Genomic DNA, 24,792 nt, shown 5'->3' with positions numbered 1-24,792 from the left:
TTATTATTGTCTTTAAAATGATAGCAACACAAACTCAAATCTTTGCCGCACAAACATTTGACACCAGTTTTAGGGGTCCAACGTCACTCAGGTCACAAAGTAAAGAATAACTATAAAGTGAATTGAAACTTTACTTTTCTTTTTACAGAATTTATTACAAATAAGAATTTTAAAAGTGTAATAATAAAAAAAAACGTCTCCTTTCCAAGTTTCTTATTAAAAACCCAACACAACTACTGGAAATGCAAAACTTTCAATGTCTTGTGAGTCTATTCAGATTATTAGGGTCACGATTCACATCGCGATACTTAATATTTGCCAATAAGTTGATTAGTTTCTGTGGTGCAAAATACTTTGTAATTTCCCCAACAGAAGTTTGACATTTTCACATTTTGTCATGTTAAAAGCCTCCGAAATTTGAACACCATTTCAAGGCGAAGGATACGTAGCAATAAACAATCAAATGACTCTATGCATAAAAATGTAAGATTCCCACACAAATGGAAAAAGTCAGAACTGTTTATACGTCGCTTACTTAGGGAAATGGGGTCAATCAATGCCTCAGACCCAGCACATTGAATACTAATCATCTCTCTGACCCAAAGAGCCCGTTAACATGTCAATCATGCAAGTGGATAGATTTGATTACAAGTGGTTCAGCAGGGACTGTCCAATCAGTCCGATTATGTTTTGACACCTGAAAATGGACACACTGGGCGGAAAAGGTCGCCAAAGTCAATGAGATCTGGGTTGATCTGGAGCATCTTGGATGGTTGAGTGTTTCAGGAACTTTCTGGATAGGAGAGGAATGTATAACTCTCTGTTTTGATAGTTCAAACACAAAATATACCTTAATAGGCATTAATGTGCTCAGTGGAAACCATCTCGTTTCTACCAGAGAAGCTAACATTCACGATCCTTATCGCCTTTCTTTGGCGAACTGCCAGGCAACACCAAGGAAAGCCAATGTCCCAGCTGCTTTTTTTTTTTTTTCATATTTTAGATACACTCTATAAAAAAGAATCTGCAAATAGGCAAATCTCCCACAAAATAATTATGCGTTTGGTTTCACAATTTTGTAAATACAGGTGAACTTTGGCTAATAATTAGGTGCATTAGCAAGACAATTGGTTGACCTGGAATTTCATTAGAAGTATCAGAGTGAATGTGACTTAATACAAATGCATGCAACACTTAGGCTTCTTATTTTTAAATATATATGTTATTTTCATTTAATTTTCCTTATATTATAAAACAAGCCAGTGATAGTGATGCAGTTGTTCATTTCCACCTAAACATTTACTACAGTTGTCTGGGATATGAGGTGACCAGAAATCCAATTTGACGGGAATTCTGTACGTTTTCATCAACCACTGCACTTAAAAACATGCATCATTTTCATTAAACTTCATGGTTCTGCTCTGCTTTTTGTTGGTCAATCACATTAAATCTGAATTTATTACGTTAGAATATGTCGAAACGTGACAAAATGTGGGCTGTGAACACTTTAGTTTCGTCCGTTGCCATAGAAATGTGACAAGTTTATGAAGACATTGGCAACATTGCATGGTTTTGTTTTGTCGTTTGACGAACAAGAAATTCATATTGCCATCTGTTCTTATTGTTCATCAAAATTGGTATGATCTCTCAAATTTTTGCTCTGTGAAGTTACAGGATTTTGGCTTTGGCTTTAGAGACTGCGCTTCCAGAGCATAATGCATTTACTTTTCTGAAAAACCTCCATTCCTGCTGTCTGAATTGTCGCCTAGCGCTTCGTTTTATTGCTCTTTGCTCTGACTTTAGCACAAGAACTCAGTTTGAAATATGCTTTTTTTCTCTCTCTCCTTTAAAAGGTGATTTTTACCAGTTCCGTCTTGCTGTTATAATTCACGCTCTCCACTGAATTGGCAACTAAAAAGTGTCTAACTTATGGTGCTGGAAGTGAAATGTTCAGAGGACCAGTAATGATTTTTGCTCTTCATTTTCTCTTTCAAGCTGTTGCATTTAAACTAACAATTTGACCTACAGTCGAAAGTTCATCCTAGTTTAACTTTAATGTTTTTCACATCAAAACATTGTAGTTTTTCACATTACAAGCTTCTGAAATCATTTAATTGTGTCCTCAGTTGGTCTTTTGTTGTGAATTGGCACTATGTAAGTAAAATTGAATAGAAAAAAACAACATTCTGGATTACTTTAGCTTGTAATAATCTTTAATCATAAAAAAGTAAATAAATCGAATGGTGGCCTCACTGCAAAACAAATCCTACAGTACATATGACGGCGTATGTGTTGTGGATAGAAAAAAGAGGAGTACATTTCTGCCAAAAATCTCAAACATTTTGGGACTAATCTAAGTTTGAAAAGTTGAACATTTATTAGGTAAAACTTAGAAATGTCCTAAAAAAAAAAACCCCAAAAAGGACATTCGGGGGTTTAAAAACTCTAAATTTTCAGCTAACAAAATCAGAAATGTTGCATTTTTCTAGAAAATGTCTGAGCTTTTCTTAGATTTTTGGCTTTTGAATTGCAAATATTTCCACTTTTATTTCTAGAACATTTCTGATTTTTTTTTTCTAGAAGATTTTTGACCTTTCAAACTCTTGAAATTTCCTTGTTTTTTTTTGGTTTTTTTCTACAAACACTCAGTTATTTATGTTTTTGGGGGGGTTGAAATGTGCTGCTCCTCTTTTTGTTTTCTATCTGCATCGGCCCTAAAACGCCGTAGGAAATACAAGACAGAAAAACAGCTTTAGTTGGGTTTGGGTTGTCAATACAAACATTATTGAGCCGCACTAAAAGCGTGTTCTTAAAATTGACCACAATTTCAATTGTTGTCAGTAAAAAAAAACATTAAAAAAAATAAAATATATATATATACATTAAAACCTAGTAAACGCCCACACATTTTTTACTATGCCCTGTTATGTGAAACAGAACAGCGTGTCTCAGAACACGTTGGCAAAAACCATTAAAATATCTGTTGACTGGGAAGTACAATTACCACGCAACTGTGACGGAAACTCCCATAAACATATCAGCAATTAGACCAGCCAGGAAAAACGGTGTTGTATGTACGACTCCACTGTTTACAAACTCCCAAATCAAGACACTGAAATAACCAACAATCTATGAAGATATCGTTTAAGCTTTTCGCTCTAACTGAATGGCGTTGTCATGGAAATGGGATTATCTTATTTTATTTGTTTATTGATGTATCTGTTTCTGTCCGCTAACGCAGTACGTTTATTCCGACTTTATCCATGTCATGTGTTTCATGTAGGTGTATATACGGGTGTACAATTGGGTGTGTTCTAGCCTAATTATGTTTGTATGTTATTGGTACACTATTAACTATATAACTATTGCACTGCCTTTACATTGGTTTACATTGCCTTTACATGTCAAAGCATAAATACATTTTGGAAGAAAAAAAAAAAGGAAATGTAAATGGGAAACACATAAACCTCACAAATGACTGCAAACTGTCACAGAACAAATGCGTATTTCTGCACTCGGTTTCCTCAGTACGGTTTGCTTCTTGAAACCCTTTGATTGAATAAACCATCGGTAGTTTTAATATTTCTTAGAAATGGTGCCAGTTCCTCTCAGCCGTTTCTAACCGAGCCAGCTGAGCTTCAGGTCGACGAAGATCTAGTTTTGCTCCTACACACAGGCAGTGAGAGGTGATTTATTCGTTTTTAGCTGGGCTCTATTGCATCAAATTTGGCTTCGGGAAGTCACAAAGTCTTCCCTGCATGTTTCTGTGATCAGTTCATTTTCGAGGCGCAGTTAAATTCAGTCTCCTTCCAAGGCATTGTCCATAAAAGTAAAATGTACGAAAGAAAGATTTGAACAAAACGAATAAGAAAAAGTGTGCAAATTTGTATTTTGTCTCCCATACACAATTTAAGCTCTACACGTTGATGGTGCAATATTTCTGGGTATGTTTTCATTTGTTAGTTTTATAAACATATGATGCATTTCCAGTTTCCCCCTGTTTCAATTTATTTCAGTTAAATAAAATGTTTTCTGAATTTCAGTTTTCCTTCGCGTTACATGACAACCTTGCTTGTAATGTCGCAGTCTGTTTTTGAAACGGCTCGTTTTCCAGACACCAAACAAAACAAGAACATATTCCAAAAACCCCACTGTGATTTTTAGAGACACTAACGGAAGCACACAAAAAAAGCACAAAACGTAAATTTAGTGTAATAGGTCCCCTTTTAACGGTTTAGGTGAATAGACAAAGAAAGAAGGGAAAGGCAAAACATGGTCTTTGCCACACACAATGTTTGATTACAACTCTACTGGAAGGTGACATTGACCCTGCCACCCTGCGTTTACAATAACTGACACTGCAGGTTGATATTTTTTTAGCATTATATATATACAGTATATATATATATATATATATACAGGTGTCCCCAGTGCTGCTCTATAACCGTTAAATCCCGGCTTGTGGCTCTGCTGCTACATGGAGATAGATGGCACTGGGGCTGCCGCTGGGAGCAGAGCGCATTTCCTGCATACCTCCCCTCTGTTGCCTCCTCTCCCCCAGTTGGGGCTTGTGAGTGAGAGCGCCACACTAAAAGCTTGCTCTTCTCTCTCGCCTCTCTACCTCTGACACACACACACACACACACACCCTCTCTCTCTCTCTCTCCCTTTTCTCTTCCTCACTCAAAGACAGGAGTCTCCGAAAGCAGCTCCGTATTTTCCACTAAGCATCATTTCATTGACGTTTTTCCTCTTCCCATCTCTTGTGTCTTCAAGCACTTGTTTTTTTTTCCCCCCCTCTGAGCTGGATTTCACAGCTGCTGAGGTGACATTAGGCGTTTGGACGCAACTGAGGAGCGAAGGACAGAGGAATTGGGAGATAACTTTCCCCTCTGCAATCAGCGTAACACTTATGCCATCAGAAGAGGAGTGTTTGTTTTGAGAGAGACTTCTGGAGAAGGATTTACCTTTGTGTTGAATTTTTTCAGCCATTTCCGATGGGATGTACGGGCATTTTCACGGTGGGAGATTTCTTCCAGCAAGTGGAAAGTTTGGGACGCGGCATGGCTGATGGAACTGCAGCTGCCTGCTGAAGCTCTTCCTCCAATTCAGTCCAGGTAATGAGGGATTAATGTTGGTTTGTCAGGTTGCAGACGGGTTGTCCTGTTTAACATCTGTATAAGCATGAAGTAGGGGGAACGTGATGAGTCTATTACACAGTGATGTGAACTCATACTGACTGCTTTCTGCTGCCGTTTCAGTCACAAAGAGAACTGAATGTATTTGTTCCTCTTCAGAGTTCTTCTGTTTTTTTTATGCTTTTGTTGCATTTAAATGTTCGAATGTGAGGGTAGGTATAAGATCAGATAAATACAATAACTGGTTGTCGAAAGATGACGTTTTCAGGAAATGTTCTGTCTCAGCCAACTTGTGTGAAAAAGCACAGTCATGAATGAACTGATATTAACCAGATCCCAGTTCAGTTTCGTCATCCACAGCCAAACGTGATTAGTGCTAAGCCTGTCGATTCAAGTCTCTTAAAAAGAACCTGTCTGACAACATGAAGTAGGCTAAAGGATCTCAAAAAGCAACTGAAAGCAAGTAAAAAAAAAAGTTGTGATTCAGTCTTTAAGGTTGTGGTACTCAGTCAGAGCCAGAAACAGAGAAAACGTGGAGCCTCTGGAGCAGCACGTCTGTTGCTAAAGGTTTGACACTCAAAATCAGACTTAAGCCTCATTAAAAAATCTTCAACTCAAGTCAAGAACAGAAGCTGGTAAATAGCAACGTAGCACAGCTGTCCTGTGAAATGGTGCGTTGGTTTATTAGCCTGCTAGCTGTAGCGTTCTAGCGTTGTGCTGCTGTTCGGAGGGATAAATGCTCCAGTAAGTGGAGGAAATTCAAAAGGTATTTATGGAAAGATATATAAAAAGTCAAGAGCTTACAGAACAACTACATCACATGTTTCAAACTCGAGGTTCAGGGGCCAAATCCGGCCCGCCATAAGCTGTAATGTGGCCCTCTGGACACAATCCAAAGATCCAATTTGGCTCCCAGTCCAGTGAAAGAAACCTTGTTCAGAGCCACAAATGGACCTTTAACCTTTTGGAAAAAAGATAATTTGGAAGGAATTTTGTTGTTACTTTTAAAGAAACAATGTTTTTTGGGGGGGGGGGGTTTAAAAAAGTGTAGACAAATAATAGATTTATTTTCTTCTGTGGGATGTTGACATTTGTAGAAATATATGTAAAAAAAAAAAAGACAAAAAACCCCCCTCATAGTTTAAAACTTAAAGACCAAAAATTTGATTTAATGAACGTGGTCTAGTGAAATCATTCTAGTGACGGGTGCCCAAAGTCGGTCCTGGAGGTCCGACGTCCTGCGTGTTTTAGTTCTCTCCCTGGTTTAATGCACCTGGACCAAATGATGGCTCATTAGAAGGCCTAAGAAGAACATTGACATGCCGAGAAGGTTGTTACTACCACCAGGGAGAGAACTAAAACATGCAGGACGCCGGCCCTCGAGGACCGACTTTGGGCCCCCCTGGATGAAGGTTTGGACTTTGGCCCAAAATCTCTTTTGGGCCTGAACTGTCAGAAACGGAAACGTGGCCTACCTTGACTAAAAGTCTAGTTTGTCTGAAGAAAAAGTAATCCTAAACCATGATGCTCCCACAACTGCAGTTCCCTTTGCGTGCTGTGTTGTTTTTGTGCCAACCAAACGTTTGGAATTGTGGCCAAAATTTCATCAAACATGGAAGAATTCTTTGGAAAAATGGCGTCTGTCGTTAAACTTGGTCGAGAATTTCAGAGACGACGGGTCATTGTTGCCACATGTAGAACACAAGTTCCTGCAGTTCCTTCATTACTGCGCCTGGAATCCTCTTTAGTCTCTATCATTTCCTAAATAACAGGTTTTGAGAAGTGTCTTTTTTTTACATCATAAAATCCTTGGAGTTCATCGCGGTTGTGCAGACTTCTTCTATCCACTGGTTTGATAAAACTGTGCCATGACTACAACTGTTAGATAAAATATTAAATGCATACAAATTGTTCAATTAAAGAACACAAACGTCACTTCAGTGTGAACCACTTCCAACTGAGGATACGACAGATATTCAGGCCACCCTCTTTCAGAATCTCGCTTAATTAGAAATGTCAACTTTTCAAGGACGGGCTCCTTTTTTTAATCTGGAACATTCAAGGATATATATATTTTTTAAATATTTAAATAAGTGTCAAGCAAACTAATGAATCGTGTGCAATTTTTACTGCTGAATTTATAATTGCACAACGGATATACTGTACAAGCAGAGGAGACCGGGGGGGGCGGTTTGGCTCCAAGTTCTCTGAAATGAAAGATAAAGATAACTTAGAAATAAATGAGAAGTGAAAACGGAGTGCGGACAAGATGGTTTGCATATAAAGCAAGTTTATCTATTCAATGCTTAATGGCTTTTCTGTCCCAAAACAGAGAACAGGACTGTCAGAATATTTGCCAATAATGTTCTCCACTATTTATGTAAGATACCTACGAGGCACTGAGTATTGAAACCAGATGTATGTGTACACTATCACTGTCTGACAGTGAATCAGACTAAAATTTTCCTGTTGTAAGGAAAGCTAAGAGGACCAAAATTTGCTATATTTACTAAATGCCAAATTTATCAGGGGCAGAATTGACTGACCATATAGACTGATATAGTTTCAGAATGTACACTTCTGATCTGGTTCACCCGCAATATTTGTCTTTATTGGAGACACGCGTGTGAATACTTAAAGGCAACAAATCAAAGACTTCACATCCTTGTGTGACATCATGCAGACATGTACAAATCTGGCTCATCGTTTGGCACAAATTCCATCTCTTCAAATACGGAAAAAAAATCTTCCACAGTCCAGAGACAAACCTGGTTTTTAAACAAACATTTTACCCCAGAAACATAACAAAAGTAATGCATACATGTAATGTAGTCTGTTGGAGCTTTACATCGAAGTGGTTGGTCGTAATGAACATTGTCGCATCTGAAAAACAAAAAAACGGGACGCTTACCATACTGCGAACATCATCCCAACTGTCAAGTACAGTAGTGACAGTAAATGTGTTTCGCTGCAGGAGGGACTGGTGCACTTCACAATATAGATCCCATCAAAAGGAAAGAACATTATGTGAACATTTTGATGCTGCATAGAAAGATACAAGCTAGGAAAGGTTTCCGTTAGTCATAGAATTGTGCAAATTGAAATTACGAAAACAAATTAGCTTCATGGAAACACGTCAATTTAAAAGAAAAATACCCAAAAGTTTTTTGATAAGAAGTTTTTGCGCTAGGATGAGGTGGTTTTTCGACCTTATCGAAATGCTTTTTTTTTTGCATCACATGATCAACAACAAGATTTACTACTGGCAGAAACGACAAATAAGACCGGAAGTAGGAGGAGGATGAGGGTTTGTTATTGGGTTTTTTTTAATAGTATGCAGCTGGCTCCACCAAAGCTCTTACCGTACTACACTGTTCATAAAAAGCTGTGTCAGGCAAATGTGATGAATCCATAACACTTCTGTAAAACTGTCGTCTACAATTTCCCCAAAACACCACATACAAAGCCGGTCCTAAGTATAAGGAGCTTGTCACTCCAACGCCTGAACTAGAGGCCAACATCTCCTCTGTTGGCTGATAGTTGATGAGCTCTAGCACCATGACTGAATTATGAATATATCTCATGTAACTTTTTACAGCCGTCGCTGCCATGATTTTTTTTTTTATGTCTTATTGCGTGAACAAGCTTATTTTACGTATGATTTTAATTCCATTACTTGTTTAATGAAAACACTGAAATTGCAAAATTGTGTTTTTTGGACACTAGCAGACACTTTAATCCGGGATTAAAGATTTGCACACTTTTGTAATGGAAATGCAGCTTGTGATAGCTTATGTACAAATGGGTCTTTCCAAAGTAAAACAAGCCTAACCTTCGGTAATAGCAGCTCTGACAGGAAGAACTGGACAAAATTTCAGCAAACAATTATGAGGCGTTTGTGGAAGGGATGCCCGAAATATTTGATCAAAGTCATACACTTTAGATACTGTCTTCATTATCTGGCCGTTTGCAAAACAGAAATTATTTTACCGATGCTAACTGATCCAAAACAAGAACTGCTGAGACTGATTTAATGTCAGACAGTGAAGAAAAACCGGTTGCCTTGACTTTCTTGTACAACGCAGCTTAAATATGATTCTTCACTGTTCTCCCCACATCCAGGAATGACGACGGCGACCATGGACCCCGTAGGAATCCTGGTGGAAAGGGGCGCCAACGCCACCGTCCCACCCGTGAGCTCTCACCAGGACGCCGCCGCTACCGTCACCATCGGCACCATCCTCTCCATCATGTGCTTCGTCGGCGTCTCGGGGAACATTTACACCCTGGTGGTCATGTGCCACTCCATGAGGACCGCGGCGTCCATGTACATCTACATCATAAACCTAGCTCTGGCAGATCTGCTGTACCTCCTCACCATCCCCTTTGTGGTGTGCACACACTTCCTGAAGGGCTGGTACTTCGGGGACGCGGGCTGTCGGATACTGATCAGCATGGATTTCCTGACCATGCACGCCAGCATTTTCACGCTGACCATCATGAGCACGGAGCGATACTTTGCGGTGCTCAAGCCCCTGGACACGGTCAAGCGGTCTAAAAGTTACCGGAAGGCTATCGCGGTGGTGGTCTGGGTAGCCTCTCTAATCCTCACCTTGCCTATGATTGTGACCATTCAGCTTACAACAGTTGGGAAGAAGGCAATGTGCCTGCCCACTTTATCCCAGCAGTCTTACAAGATTTACATCTCTTTTCTGTTTTGCACAAGTATCGTAGCTCCGGGATTGATCATCGGGTATCTCTACATCCAGCTAGCACGGACTTACTGGATATCGCAAACAAAAAGCTTCAAGCAGACCAAGAAACTACCTAATCAGAAGGTTAGTACTTGGCAAGTGATCTGTCTGGAGTGCTTTGCAAAAGTTTTAACTTTTTCCACATCTTGCCTAACTACAACTTGCACCAAACTGTGACGTATTTTATTTTGATTTAGGGTGACAGAACACCGTATTATGATGGAGTATCAGGACCATACTAAGAACAAATTAAAAATACAAGAATAACATTCCAAGAATAAAATCAAACATTTGCGATAGTAATATGTTTTACGAGAAGAGACTCGCATGAGAATAAAGTCATAACATTTTGATAATAAAGTGATGGGATTATGTGAATTAAGCCGCAATAGGCCTGCCTTCTCGTAATACTATGAGTTCAATCACAAATAATTTTTTTCTCATGTGATGTTATTTTATTTTTATTTGACTTACATGACCGCTACATGAGATCTTTCCTGCCAACACCCATCACTCTCTACAGTAACGGTGAAGAATTGGAATTAATATGGGTTATAACAATATTTAACTCTCCATTTTTGAATTTGACCTGAATTTGAATTCTTGTAATACTGTGACTTTATTCCTGTAATATTATGACTTTATTCTAGTCATTTTTCCCCCCCTCAAGTTTCTCTAATACTCCATTGTACATTACAAATTTATGAACAATCTTAAAAGTTTGGCATACATTTAATTCCTCCCTTTTATAATCCGATGCCCTTAAACAAAATGACGTCCTCAAGGTTTGTTAGAGGACAACCAGCCTGACGATGATTGAGGAACACGGCGGACGGTTGTGACGCTTTAAGGCAAGCTCAGGTTATGAAACGAAACCATAAAACGACAGGAGTTTGGTACAACTGCGAAGCTACCAAGGCATGTTCATCCACCCAAATGAGCAGGTCATTTAAGCAGGAAGCAAGAAGAGCATTAAGGGAAGCAGCCAAGAGCCTAATGGTGTTTTTTCAGTTCTTAAAAAAAGTAACATACGTACATTAGAAGGAATGTGCAACTCAGTACACTAATGTAGTGAAGAATATATATGGATAAATTTGTTCTGCAAGCTGCTGTACCTTGTTGCTCACATTTGGGTACCAAGGCTTTCATTCACTCTGCTCTCTTTTCCTTGAACGTACTGCAAAAAACTTTGAGATTGCCTGAATCTCTCTTGTTTAGTGCTTTTACATCCAAACTGCAAGTCCTTGAGGCAGATTTAATAACATCTACCTTTTTTCTTGTTTTGTTTTTTAAATTGCTTGTCATTTTCTCTAAACGGTGTTACTTTTTATGTCGTTTTTGTCGCTGCCTCTTGGCCAGGACTCCATTAAATATGTTTTTTTCAATCTCAATCTTTATATGATTAAAAAAATAATAATTAAATTGTGCAGAAAAAACTGACAAGAAGTGAGAAAGAGTTTGTTGGGAGCAGTGATGGTTGTAGTATTGCAGCTGCTGAGAGGAAGGATCTGTCATAACGCTACTTCGTGCACCGAGGATGCAACAGTTTGTCACTGAAGAAGCTCTCCAGTTAAGCAGCTTCTTTGTACATGGAATGGGAGGCACAATTAGTGATGTGATTTTTGGGGGGAGGCAGGTGGGTGCGGTTGTTTTGTTTTATCCCACCCCTCTATCCCTGCAAATCTGGTGTTCACAGTCCAGTAGGTGGCGACAATCTCTCTTATACGTTAGATACCAGCTGGCAGCCGCCCTTCTTTTCACCAGCTGTTTGAAAAGAAGAAGAAGCAGCAGCACAGACGCCATTATAGAAAAGAATGACTAGCTTCTGGTATCGCTTGAAAGACCGTTGGAAAATTATAATAGTGGTGCAAAAATCCAAAGGTTGTGGTGATAAGGCGAGACGGGAGAAGGTAACATTTAGAGCAGGGGTGTCAAACTCCAGTCCTCAAGAGTCGGCGTCCTGCAACTTTTAGATGTGCAGGACTCTGAAGAACTGATCTACACAAGGAGGAGGCAATTAAGTCATTTCATTCCAGTGTTTTGTACCTGTGGCACATCTAAAAACTGCAGGACGGCGGCCCTCGAGGCCTGGAGTTTGACACCTATGATTTAGAGGCTGAAACCCGTAACTGACGGAAAATAGTCAGCAACAAACCCAACAGCAGCAATCCGGCACAAGTTTACATTGACGTTAGAAACAAGAACGGAGTGTGGAGAAGAGCGAGAGCGGCCGGGCGATCCGTTTATTCACGTTTTTTATAAATTTACTGTCTGAACATTCTCGGAAATATTTCCAAATAACAAATTGTATCTTTTTTGTAAGTGAGTTTATTATTAGTTTTGTGTCAGCCAACCTGACAGCAGGGTTCAGCAACAGGTGGGAGAGGGGCCCTGCTGCGTTGCTTCTGTAAAACGTACTGTATGACTGAGTTGTTGTTATTTTAAAGCTGTGATTCCAGATGTTGTTGAAACATGCCATGTCAAATTTAGTAAATTACAATTTCTTCACTTTTCTGAAACTGTATCCTAATACATGAATCAAATATCTCTAATGTTTATGTATAAATGACAACTCGCGTCTGTAGCAAAGAAAATGCATTCCTCTCTCCTATTCAGCGATCAGGGTAAACATTGCTATGCAGAGGCTGCGGCTTTTTCTATCTAGATAGAAAAATGGAGTACAGTTTGTTCAAAATCTCAGAAATCTTCTAAAAAAAAGGGGGATTCAATCCAGATCCAAAAAAATCCAAAAAAAATCCAGAAATGTATTTCTGGATTTTTTTTTTTTTTTTGACAATCTAAAAATGTGAGTTTTTCTAGCAAATTTTCTACTTTTGAAACTCAGAAATGTCCACGTTTTTTTTTTTTTTCTAGAATCTTTTTTTTTTCTGAGAATAATCTTTTTGGCAGAAATGTACCACAACTTTCATTTTCTATCCACAATTGCCTTAATTCCTGTCGTCGGTGCAGGGACGCAGATCAACCTCGGCTTATTTTCTGTTTCCCCTCAGAAACTGAGGGGTTTCTTTTCTTGCCACCCTTTCAAAAGGACAGTATCTCTAACTGTACAGCGAGGCTCAAATACTGTGAAGAACACTGTACTGTGCATAATGCTTGAAAAAATAAACCCAATGAATGTGCATGTTTGCGAAGTAAACCAGTTTTGATTACGGCCATAATATGTTGTTCACCAAACTTTTTATCAAAAAACTAGAGTTGTTTTTTTTTTGCCTTGTTTCTATGAAGTGAATTTATTTTAGAAATCTCAAATTGCGCAATTACATAGTTAATGGACCATATAATTGCAGCTAATTTCCAGGGCTTCTTTGTAGTCCCAGTCTATTTCTGGTCATAATCTTTCTGTTTCCCACCACTTGATTTGAGTGAAGGGGAGAATAATTAACAGCTGTAAAGATTTTACTTTTCAAGAGTACGTCACATTATGACATTGTGGTTGAACGGATTTCTGAAATCTTCATTTTCCCCATGTTCCTCTAGGTGCTGTACCTGATCTTCACCATCGTGCTCCTCTTCTGGGCGTGCTTCTTGCCCTTTTGGATCTGGCAGCTGCTCAGCCAGTTCTGCCCCTCCTTGCCCCTCTCCACCAAAGTCAAACGCAACATCAACTACCTGACCACGTGCCTGACGTACTCCAACAGCTGCATCAACCCGTTCCTCTACACGCTGCTCACCAAGAACTACAAGGAGTACCTGAGGAAGCACAAGAGGTCGTGGTCGGCCGGCAGCTACTTCAACAGACGGAACCGTTTCCAGCGGTCGCCCCGCAGGTCGCCGTCCGCCAGCAGTCAGCAGTGCACCGAGAGCTTCATGCTCACGCACACGGCTTCCCTGCGCGCTCACAACAGCAGCCTGTGCGGTAGGAGCAGCCTTCTTCTGGCTTGAATTAGTGTAACGTGTGTGTATCTCCCCTTTCAACATCAATATCTTTCAACAATGAAACCTTTAGTTCAGGATTTGTCAAACTCGGTTTTCATTTTGGGCCAGACCCATAATCTGAATGTTCTTGACGAGCCGGTTGTGCCAGGATGTATTGATAAAGCTGCTAAAACATCAGTAAATAGCTGTTTGTTTCAGCGTTCGATAAGTGTTTCTTAAAATGAAATAATATTGAAACATTTTTCACACTGATCAGTCCATCCAGGATTTTGCGATTGTTTTTGTGGTCTTTCGCAATCAAAATTGCAGATTTTGTGGAGCTAATTTAGAAATATTTGCACGAAATTTTAATGATATTTGCGCTGATGTTTCATGTTACATGTGACTTTCCATTAGTAGCCGTATCGATCACTGACTATAACTTAACATCAAGTATGGCTGAGGCAGCAGTCACCTAAACCCAATGGTTTTTTTGCAGTAAAATCATGAAAATTTTGCGGACTCGTGAAAAACTGGAGGGACTACTTAATGTAATTTGGAATCTAGAGGGCCACATAAAAAGCTACGGTGGGCCACATTTGGCCCCCGGATCTTTGAGTTTTTGTGAAACTGATTTTTTCAAGTACAGAAGACAACCATTTTTTGATTTTTTCATCCTATGAGAATGTCATGCATAGTACATTTGAAGACTGACAGACTAAACACTCGCATCATCTTAAGACTGTTTCACAGAATTAACACTTCATGGATGAAGACAAAACTTTCACAATCTAGAAGCCTACTGGATTTGGTTCTGGTGACTTAATTAAATTACAAGAAACCAGTATGTTTAACATTCCACCAATGAAATTAGACATGTATTATTCAAGCTACCATGTAGTAGTAGCTGGATCAGCATCCATCGGCTGACAGACAGCACAGGAGAGTAGTAACAGTGCACCATGATATGGGAAAAAGCAAAATGTCCACGGAAATCTGCTAAGATATCAGTCGTTGTGATGTAATTGTCAAGATTCTTTTATTGTCGTTTGGATGTTCCAAATGAAAATGAATATTTGTGCTTCATATCTGCAATATCCAATAAAAAGTCTCAGTTCAGGGTAAAGTCTCACACATATTCAGGCGTATTTCAGTTCGAGGAACTCAAGTCAATCTCACAGCAAACGTCCAGCACACCCATCCGCACAAAGATCGATTTATTTATCTATTTTTACTTTTTTATGACTGCGTACCGTGTCGCAGCGTAAACGGCTCGGCCGTAAACGGTGTTAACGTCATTTGATTAAAGAAATGAAGAAAAAGCTGACTAAGTGTGAAAATAAATATATTATTTCCTTAGTAAAAGTTTGAGATTGTGTTGCTAAACTTCCCTGTTGTAATTTGTCTTGAATTTTCCAAACCTGTATTGTTTACTGCTAGCAGATACAGTTATACTATTTATGACTATATGAAAACTCCTTGAAGGGGAAAAAAAGACACATTTTTTTAACGCTACTGTCTTTACAAAGTTAGTGTGTTGGTGAGATTCTAGACAGTTACCAAAATGGGGCATTTTGGGACTACGTTTTTCCAAAGATGAAGGATTATTTTAGCTTCCTTTTAACTCTAGGTGCCCCACTTCCAGGGTTGGAAAAACACTTTTCTATATTTGTTTATGTGCCTGCCGGTTATGAGTCATGCATGCATTAAAGGGCTTTAGATGTAGGGCACAAAGGTTCCCTACAGGGAAAGCAGGGTGACGAAGAGCAGATTGATGGGAAATGGAGAGAACACAAAATGATGTCTGTACAGGTGGAGCTGACAAACAAAAGGGGGGAAAAAAGCAGCTGCAGTTCAACGCAGGGTCTGATTTGAATCCACTGCAGGTAATATCTGCTATATAGGTAATGAAATATCAACTCAGAAGTTTGATCAGAACTAAGTCCCAATGGATAAAGCAGAATATTACAGCTGTCTCGTCACACAGGAAGGCAGACAGAAGAACAAATCCAAAGCTTGCAATCAGATTTAGAGCATGGTGTTTCTTTGTTTTCTGTAGTTTCTGCCCAGGCTGCCTGCTTTATTTACCTTCAGAAATTCAATAAGTCACACGAGCATGGAGGACGACACAGAAAGGCTACACTCACTGCAGAGATGGAACAAATTTAAAGGGGCAGTATTATGTATTTTACAAGTACATAGTGTCATTTCTATGGCACAATCAAGTAATTGTTACCTTCAGTCATAAAAATGTTGTATATATCTAACATGACTTTCTAACATTTGACTTTGCAATTTATCGCCTTGAAATTGGGCCTCTGTCTCTTTAAAAACTCCTCCTCTTTCTGAAACTCTGCCTTCAGGAAGTCATCACAACATGGCTACTCTATTAACCCTTTAGCAAAGTGTTTACCTGCTACTGAGAAGTAGCTCCTATAATGAGTTCATCTGATGTACAGTTCCACCAGGTGTTTGCTAACTGGTGTGAGCTAGTCTGAAGGAGCTGACTGGGGGCAGGCTGTTCTGTGTGGCAAAAGCTCAGAAACTGCAGCTCAGAGGAGGAGCTTCGTCCTCGAAGGCGGAGCTAGGTCCAACCAGGCGTTTTACACAACTGAATGGTTGCCACGGGAGATTAAGATTTCTCAAACATGCATGAAAGAATCAAGGCAACACTCCACATATGTTTTTGATGTGGGAATAACATTATAACATGATGTAAAAGTCAAAAAAGTCAACTTCACATAATACTGCCCCTTTAAGAAGCTCCTGCTCTGACACTCCACCTTCATCAAGTCATCACAACAACATTCCTCTATCAAATGTTTAACGTTTTCACATATAATGAGCTCAGTAGATGTGCAGTTCCACCAAGACGGAATTAAACAAGTCAGGCTTTGGCTTAAATGTTCTGCACTTCTAGGTTATTTGAAACAAATTGCGAAACATTTCCGTTGCTCGTCTTGTTCTTGGAAACACGAAGCGCTGTATTGTCTGTTCCTGTGAGATGGACATAAAGTTACATCATCAGCAGCCACCATGTAGGTTAATGGTCAGTAACTGGGTGTGTTTTTGTCATCTGCCTTTCCTCCAATATGTTATATTATAAAGAGACATAATCCATTTAATAGCAGCTTAAGTATTTTTACTGTTTCTTGTTTTTTGTGTCTCGCCTCAACTTTACCATGGTTTTCCTTCTAAAACACCTCATATACTCCACACCACACTTAGTTTTAGCAGCTAATAAAACACACACTCTGTTTATGCAAGTGGAGATCTTCCAAAGTACGAATGGCGTTCCAAGGTTTGTTGATTTAATAAAATCCAGACAGTTTCTGACTGGGGTTGGGTTAGGGGAGAAGCAAAGAAGCTGACTCATGCCTACACTGGTTTGTCAAGCAGTCGACAGTTTCTTTGCTCCTCCTGAACCGCTCTGCTGCTGGATTTACGTCCTCCCTCCTACAGGTGTGTGATGCTGCATATTTTGGTAGTGATACAAACTTCTGAACCTTAGGAGTTTTTGTGGTTTTCCCCTTTAATTATTTTGACAATTTTGACAAAAGTTTATAGATGCCTACAAAATACTTTAATAACACATTAGCGTGGTCTTTGTGCATTTTTTCTAAATGAAGTACAAAGAATTATTTTTTTTACGGTTGAGTGGAGAAACTTCAATACAAAATAAAATCAAATTTCAAGATGGAATCCGAAACGTAAATATTGAGATCAATACCAATTTGGTACTAATTAACTATTTAAGATTTAGCTTTTTGACCACAACTACCTCAGGTGAGCCTAACATGAAACAGGATTAAAATATCCACTGTAAAGTATGGTGTGATGATCGCTCCCTTTGCCACATTAAAATGTAAGGCATCATGGATCACAGTAGATTTAAATAAAAACAAAAGTTGTGACTGTTTTTGAAAGATAATGAAGCATAACATAGTAATTCTAGTTCAGTGCAGAAGTTGTTGACCATCAACCTTCTTCCTGAGCCATCTAAGTTGTGGTCGATCTCCTCTTACGTCATAAGTCAACATAAATATTGTAAGATTCCAGGATAATGCAAAATACTAACAAAAAGTGCCTGATATGAGATTTTCTCTTTCCAGATACGCTGATAGTCGCCCATTTTGAAAGTTAAAAAAAAATCCATAAATTAGCAAATTTTCATTGAATATTTCGGAAGAAAAACAAACCTTTCAAACATGTAAACGTTAAGTAAGATTTTGCTTTCAGTGACTTCTTAAGAAAATACTGGTTGTAATGACCTCAAGTTATAAGTTAAAGAAATATGTTTTTTTTTCTCTTACTTTTGGAATTTAGCAAACAACTTTTTAAGGCTTTTCACACACTGCGGGTTTGGGGTGAGGGGTCAAATGTGAACCTCGTGTTGTTTGCCGTGGTGATGGACAGGCTCACCGAACGGGTCAGGTCAGGCAGGGCTGTTTGCGGAGAACATTGTATTCTTTAGTGAGAGTAGAGAGACGTTGGAGGGGAGCCGGGAGATGTTGAGGTATGCTCTAGGTCAAAGGTGAAAAAAAGGCACCAGAGGCAAGTCAGAATATGTGCGTGTATGTGAACGTGATGAATGTTTTGAGGAAAACGCAGAGGTTTTCTGAAGGTAGCTCCCAAAGAACAAGAGCGATGAAGAAGAGAGCAGAAGTGATGCTTGTTAGGGAGGATTTGTGACAGAGTGATGGCTGCGACAATAAATAGGAAAGGGTAACTGCATGGTGGTGTTATCTGTGGTGACATCTGCTTTGGAGACAGGTTAGCTTCCCTGGAGGTGGAGGAGCTAAAAAGATGGCTAGGTTTTCACAGGAAGTGACCAAAATGGACAGGATTAGAAATGAGTAAATTAGAGGGACAGCTCTGGTTTAGCAGTTCGAGATGAAGTGTAAGATGTCTAGGTTAGATGAGTTGGACATGTGCAGACTCGAGATAGTAGATATGTTCTGCTAAGGAGGGGTGCATGGGAGGAAGGAAGGAGGGGGATCAGAAAGATTAATTCAGGAAGATTGTGCAGAAGGTCGTTGACACAGAAGAGGATGCCAAGAACAAAGTGGGATTGAGACAGATGTTTGGGGACGGGGGTGTCTAATGAAAACAGCTAAATGAAGAAGAAGCCTCTTTTGTCTTGTTTTGTAGCAGCAGTAAGATGCTACAAAACAACCTCAAATGCCAGCATCTCACAGGACACACCAACACAACGGAGCAGCTGCATTGGTAATGAACTGGAAAGAGTACTGGTACACTTCCGCTAATCCTCTTAATAGCGGAGCAAATTTTTTGTTTAGCACTTTAGCGCTTTTGCTAACTTTGAAAACATTTAGCTCGCTTAGCTTCCCGTAAATGGATTTTTCCAGATTAATTCTAAAGTGTTAATTCACTTGGCCATTTTGTGAACTTTCAGTTGAATAAAGTTCGACATCTGTGTTGAAGCTTTGGGTATCGACTGTTTTCGCTTACATTCACGCTCCTATTTTGAAGTGGGGGAAAACTGTTTACGTTCCGTTTCCTCTCCACACGTTCTCCGCCCGTCATGAGGTGTAGCAAATGATGTTCATTCTGTACCCAGAATGCATCGCTGTAGGACACAGTTTCACCAGGTGACTCAGAACCCATCCAATCACTGAACAGATGCTTAGAACAGATAAATGTGTGGATGTGCCAAAACTTTCTCCAGCTGAACAGAAACAAAACTGAAGTTATTATTTTTGGACCTAAAGAGGAACGATCTAGAGTTATAGATCTAGAGTTATAGATCTAGAGTCAATGCACAGCTTCAGTTATTACAACTGAAAACCAGCGATCAGCCCGAAACCTGGGAGCAGTGATGGACTCTGACCTGAACCTCCAGAGCCACATAAAGACAGTTACAAAGTCGGCCTTCTATCACCTGAAGAACATTTCCAGGATTAAAGGACTAATGTCTCAGCCAGATCTAGAGAAACTCATCCATGCGTTCATCTTCAGTCGTATTGATTATTGCAACAGCGTCTTCACAGGTCTGTCCAACAAATCAATCAAGCAGCTTTTTGGTATAGTGTTTTAGCACTAGTCAAACTAATGTTTATGATTAGTGCTTCAGAGTTAACGCAACTAACTTTATCCTGTGAGACTCTGGCAGTGTAGTTACCGATGCCCAAAACTAACTATTTATTTTTCAACAATAAAAATGTAAAATTGCGGCACAGATATGTGTTTATCCCCAGTACTCCATCATTCATTCATTACATTGAGTTTTCATAATGTCTATTATGTAACATCCCTGAAGAATGTCTAAGAATGTATTAAAGTAATGTGGAAAAATGTGAGACAGTTGAATGACGAGCTCTGTTGCTTGGTACTGCACAGCTTTGACTACATCCATACATTTTTAGAATGCAGGCCATTTTATTTTGTAGAAGCGCATAAAATGTTAACTGCATTGCCAACTGCTTGGAGGGAAACACGCGAGTTACTTAACGCATACTGACATTTATGATGGAAGCCTGAAACTTGGAGAGAGAAATAAGGAATTGTAGGATCCAGGGATTTATTATTTTTTTTTATGTTTTGGAAAACATGTATTGCCGTGTTAACTCTAAGCAGAGTGTATATTTTGCCACAGTGGCAAAAGACATAAATAACCCCTTTGACTAGTGGAGTTGTTCCATTCATATGAAACATTCATATTCCCAATGCACTGAGACATTTATTCTTGGCTTTGACGGAGTGTCCCAGGAAGCTACTGAGCATATGGCGGAATGTGGGCATTGTTTCAATCAAGTCTTTGTGCCGTGTTCATGTTGTAAAATAAAAACCTCACCCAAAAAGTGGGCAAAGTCTGTCTACTGGTTTGTTGTACCGTATTATATCCACGAGGAACAGACATAAGATTACATTCTCTCTGTGCAAGGAGCATGGTTCTGATAAGTTCCTTCTCTCGACTCATTCTAAAAATACAGCTATAGATATCGCATATTCATTGTTGCACTGGCAAGTTGGATCGTTTGTCTCTTTCCTGGTAGATAAAATGAGGAAATAAATCAGCAAAGCCAAGGGGGGATTTTCAACGGAAACATCGGCATAACGTGTCAAATGAACTTTTCGCTGTTCCCTCTTGCCAGGGGAAAGCGGATAAATGAAGACATACAGACTTTTTGCAGTGCATTTGTTCTACTAGTATGCATTATTCATTAACAGTACAGTGCTTCTGTAATTTTTATAGTTGGCGCTTCCCTCTCAGAGAAAGGTCAGATTCCTGTGAACTGGTAAGAAAATGTAAATGAGAAATCAAAAGATGAACCTAAACAAACAAGATTACTTTGTTTGTTTTGCTCTGGGAGTGCTGGGAGTTGATTGCTGGTTACTCTATTAAAGATTACATTTACATATATCTAAGAATTTATTGTACCGTTATGTAAATATAATTCTTTTTGTTTTACTCTTTAGCATAAAGCAGGAGTTCCCAAGACTGGCTATCAAGAACTACTGTCTTGCAGCTTTAAGATACTTCCCTTTGACAAATCACCTGAATCAAATGAATACCAGGCCTCTCTAGAGCCTGATGACCGCTGCAGAGGGAATTCAGATATTTGATTCAGGTCTGTTGACGAGTTGAAGAAGCATGGTATCGCTCCAGGACTTGATTTGGGCGCCATTGGCCTAAAGATTCAAGCAGTTCAGGTTTCAACTTTCAAGATGTTTCAACTTGTTGATGTAACTTCTGGTATTCCATCCAGAACCAGCTCAGCTGGTTCTGGATGGAATACCATACATTTGAGGGGAAGGACAACAAAATATTCATAGTTTAATTCTGTAAAAATGTATTCAGTTAAACAATGTAGTTTTTTGGTTCTTTTTTTACTGATAGATCATTTCAGTAGTAATAGTAGAAGATGCGGATTGATCCTTTCTTATTGGGAGTAAGTCTTTACCTAAAGTGGTGTAGTTCAACTACAGTAGGCATCTTGTGATGGTGGGATGGAGCAAGAGATGGGTAGATAGATAGATATTGCCTTAATAATTTTTATTTTCAGACTTATACATATGACCATGAGGTATGCATCTCGACTGAAAGAAAGAAATCCTGGTCCCAGGCAAATGTAATGAGCTGTTTGCTATAGGTTGCCCAGACTTACCCTCTGAATAGAGACGGAGCTACAAACCTTTAGGGATAGAAGTCTGGAGCTCTGTTGTCCGGGGAAGCTCTGTTTAGATCCCTCGTTCCTCTGAAATTTACGGAGTTGGCCGAGGTGCTTCGGGTGCTGTTGCGTTTTTAAAAAACTGAGTTTTTGTTCATGTGACAATAAATCACAAAACTATTTCTCTCCATTGATGATTTACTGATGACTCAAGGCTTGGTTACGCAAGGACGTTCCTGTTGTTCAACTCGCTGCACTCACAGCATCCCACAGGGAGAAAAGCAACAATCTGACAATGCATACATGTTTTACACAATGGGTGACATGGAACAATGATACAATGATTGATTATAAGAAGAATCAATCCATGGCTAAGCCTTAGAATTCCCTTTATTATGCACATGCTCTTTCAGAAGTGGTCAAACCTCTCCTTGTCTATCACCCTTTCTGCCCTGTAATTATCTTATCTTGCGTTGTTGCTGGGGTTGCGTCACCACCCATAACTTCAGTTTGTTGATGTAACTTCTGGGTTAATGACACATTGTGTTCTGTGTCAGACTATCATACTCCCCACCCCAAAATGACTTGTTTTTACGATTTTAACAGCGTCTAATCAGGATACATTCTGAAAGCCTCTTTGAAGGTTTTCCAGGGATTTCAAACTGCAAGGACACAAGCACAGATTCACAATTTGATGAAGGAACCGATCCTTTGTGGACTGGGACTGTCTTGGTATCCCCCAACCAAACTGGAGAATCCAACTACCCATAACCCTATGGTCAGCTAACCCTAACCCTAGGAGGACGGACATCTGGATTTCCCTCCCCCGTCATGTAGAACCCAATCATGAATGGATGGATCATTTTTCTATTCCATGAATAACTGGCCTTAAACTGATGCTTAACTCTTTACTTGTTCTCATTGACAATGTAGTTGAGATAAATGGTAAATGGCTGTACTTGTTTGGTGCTTTATCAGGTCTAGAGGACCCCAAAGTGCCATACTTCATTCACCCATTCACACACACGCCCACATGCTGATGGTGGCAAGCGACCACATTGTAGTCTGCCATAAACCAGCACCACCAGGCCCTCTGACCACCACCAACAGCAGGCAAGGCGGATGATGTGTCTTGCTCACAGACATAATGACAGAGACGGACGGAGCGGGCGTCCGAACCGGCAACCTACCGATTACAGGAAAAATGACTACAGCCATTGCCCCAAAAGATAAACATAGTAATAAAAAGCATCTCACTGTGGGATTTGGTTCTCCTGTAGTCAGGCGAACAATATTAATAATATTGAGGACTTCCTGCCCCGCCAGACCACAGTCAATAAGTTTCAGACATCTTGTCTTCACTCAGTCATGTAAAGGTTTAGTTTCTATTCAGGCTTGAAATTACAAAGTTCAAAGACATTATCAGAGTTATTATTTGAACTAACTTCTTTCCCTTATCACAGAATCTTTCCTTTTGACCAGTGGATGTCTCCTTGCGGGTGGCTGGGTTTTAGTTTTTGTTTCTGGAAAAAGGTTTATAATAAATGTGTTTTTGTAAGAATAAAAAACTTTTTATCCCAATAACTTCTGCTGACTTCACTTAGTGAAAGCACAAACATCACTGCAGCAGAAGCAGATTTATGTTTGTTTCTTTCTTTCTTTCTAACAGCCCATTGACTGGCATGGGCAATGGGCTTTCTTCGTCAAAGCCCATTGCCCATAGTCGGAGTGGACTTTAACAGCCTCCACTTCTGTCAGTAATGTGAGTTTGTCATGCTGGTTGCTGCTGATTTTGCCTGAAGGCTTTTGCCTCAAGCAGATTCAAGAACTCCTATCTTCCAGCTTCTCACTGACACAATGGGAGCTCCCTCCTAATGACAGCATACAACTTCTCTTTTTTACAACTCAATAACTGCAACTCTGCAAACTACCAAATTCAGCCTGTAGAAACTTCTATATAATAATATCGCTTCTTTGTTTTGAGTGCATTTGTTTTTCAAAGTAAAATGCTCCAATGACAGAGCCATATTTCTGCTACTTGTCAGCATGTGAAGTCCTGTCACGACTGGTATGCTTCCATTCTGACACGAGTTTTTATTTATAGACTTGGTGCACAACGTGGATTGCACTTCGCTGTTGTTGACAGGCAATTATGCACTATGTTGTGTTGCACTATGAAATAAAACTCCAGTAAAATGTGTAGAAGTTTGTATTTTGTCAGAGTGTCCAAAATGTTATATTTTTTTTGCATTTAAACATGATGTCATTAGTTTGGGTTCAGTCTTGTGTCAAGCCATTTCATTAGTTAGGTAGCCTCTATTCTATCTAACTAATTCCACTCGATTCTCATCTCCCTTCATTCATCCGTCTGGGGTTTCTCCCATTGAGCTGGATTTCTTCAGTAGAATTTAAACTGACATCGATTTCGTTTCAGAATTGCAATCTGCCTGTAGTTTCAGCAACGGCAGTAAAGGAAGTGAATGAAGCCGTTCAGTCCGCGTTGGCCAGATGTTGAATTTACATTAGCAGCCATCTTGTTTGGCTCAGCACTTCTCTCTTGGCAATGGACGATGGACGATGGTTGTTTACAGTGCAGGCATTTTCCTGTAAGCTTCATATCACCAAACCGGCGCGCTACACACGTCATGGGCGAACATTAGCGTTTGGGTAAAATTAAAAAAATTAGTAGTAATTAGTGTTCCCCTTGAGCTGGTATGTACCCAATGCTGTTAGCATTATTTACATTATTTAGTTTTAAGAGCCAAAGACAACAAGCAAAATGATAGCATATCATAGCATGCAGTGTGCTAAATGCACAAAAAATCTAAATGAGTATGTAAAGTTTATTGGTTTTGACAGAATAAGCAACAAGATGACCTCATTATATTAATA

At 39.5% G+C, this 24,792-nt stretch overlaps 1 protein-coding gene across 2 annotated transcripts in view; it reads left to right on the top strand.

Moving 5' to 3' along the window:
* Positions 1-4,605: 4,605 nt before the first annotated feature.
* The window catches only part of uts2r (urotensin 2 receptor), a 57,898-nt gene continuing 37,711 nt past the window's right edge, over positions 4,606-24,792 (top strand). The window contains exons 1-4 of one of the 2 annotated variants that reach the window (XM_028030297.1): positions 4,606-5,117; positions 9,261-9,976; positions 13,391-13,769; positions 14,453-14,455. In XM_028030297.1, the coding sequence (XP_027886098.1) occupies positions 9,263-9,976; positions 13,391-13,769; positions 14,453-14,455 (1,096 nt within the window). In that variant the 5' untranslated portion in view covers positions 4,606-5,117; positions 9,261-9,262. The remainder of the gene's footprint in view (positions 5,118-9,260; positions 9,977-13,390; positions 13,770-14,452; positions 14,456-24,792) is intronic. The other variant, XM_028030296.1, reaches the window with a different exon arrangement.

Source organism: Xiphophorus couchianus, chromosome 10 (assembly GCF_001444195.1).
Source record: "Xiphophorus couchianus chromosome 10, X_couchianus-1.0, whole genome shotgun sequence".
NCBI classification, from domain to species: domain Eukaryota; kingdom Metazoa; phylum Chordata; class Actinopteri; order Cyprinodontiformes; family Poeciliidae; genus Xiphophorus; species Xiphophorus couchianus.
Note: the sequence above shows the minus strand (reverse complement) of the source record. Positions and strands in the feature narration are given on the sequence as shown.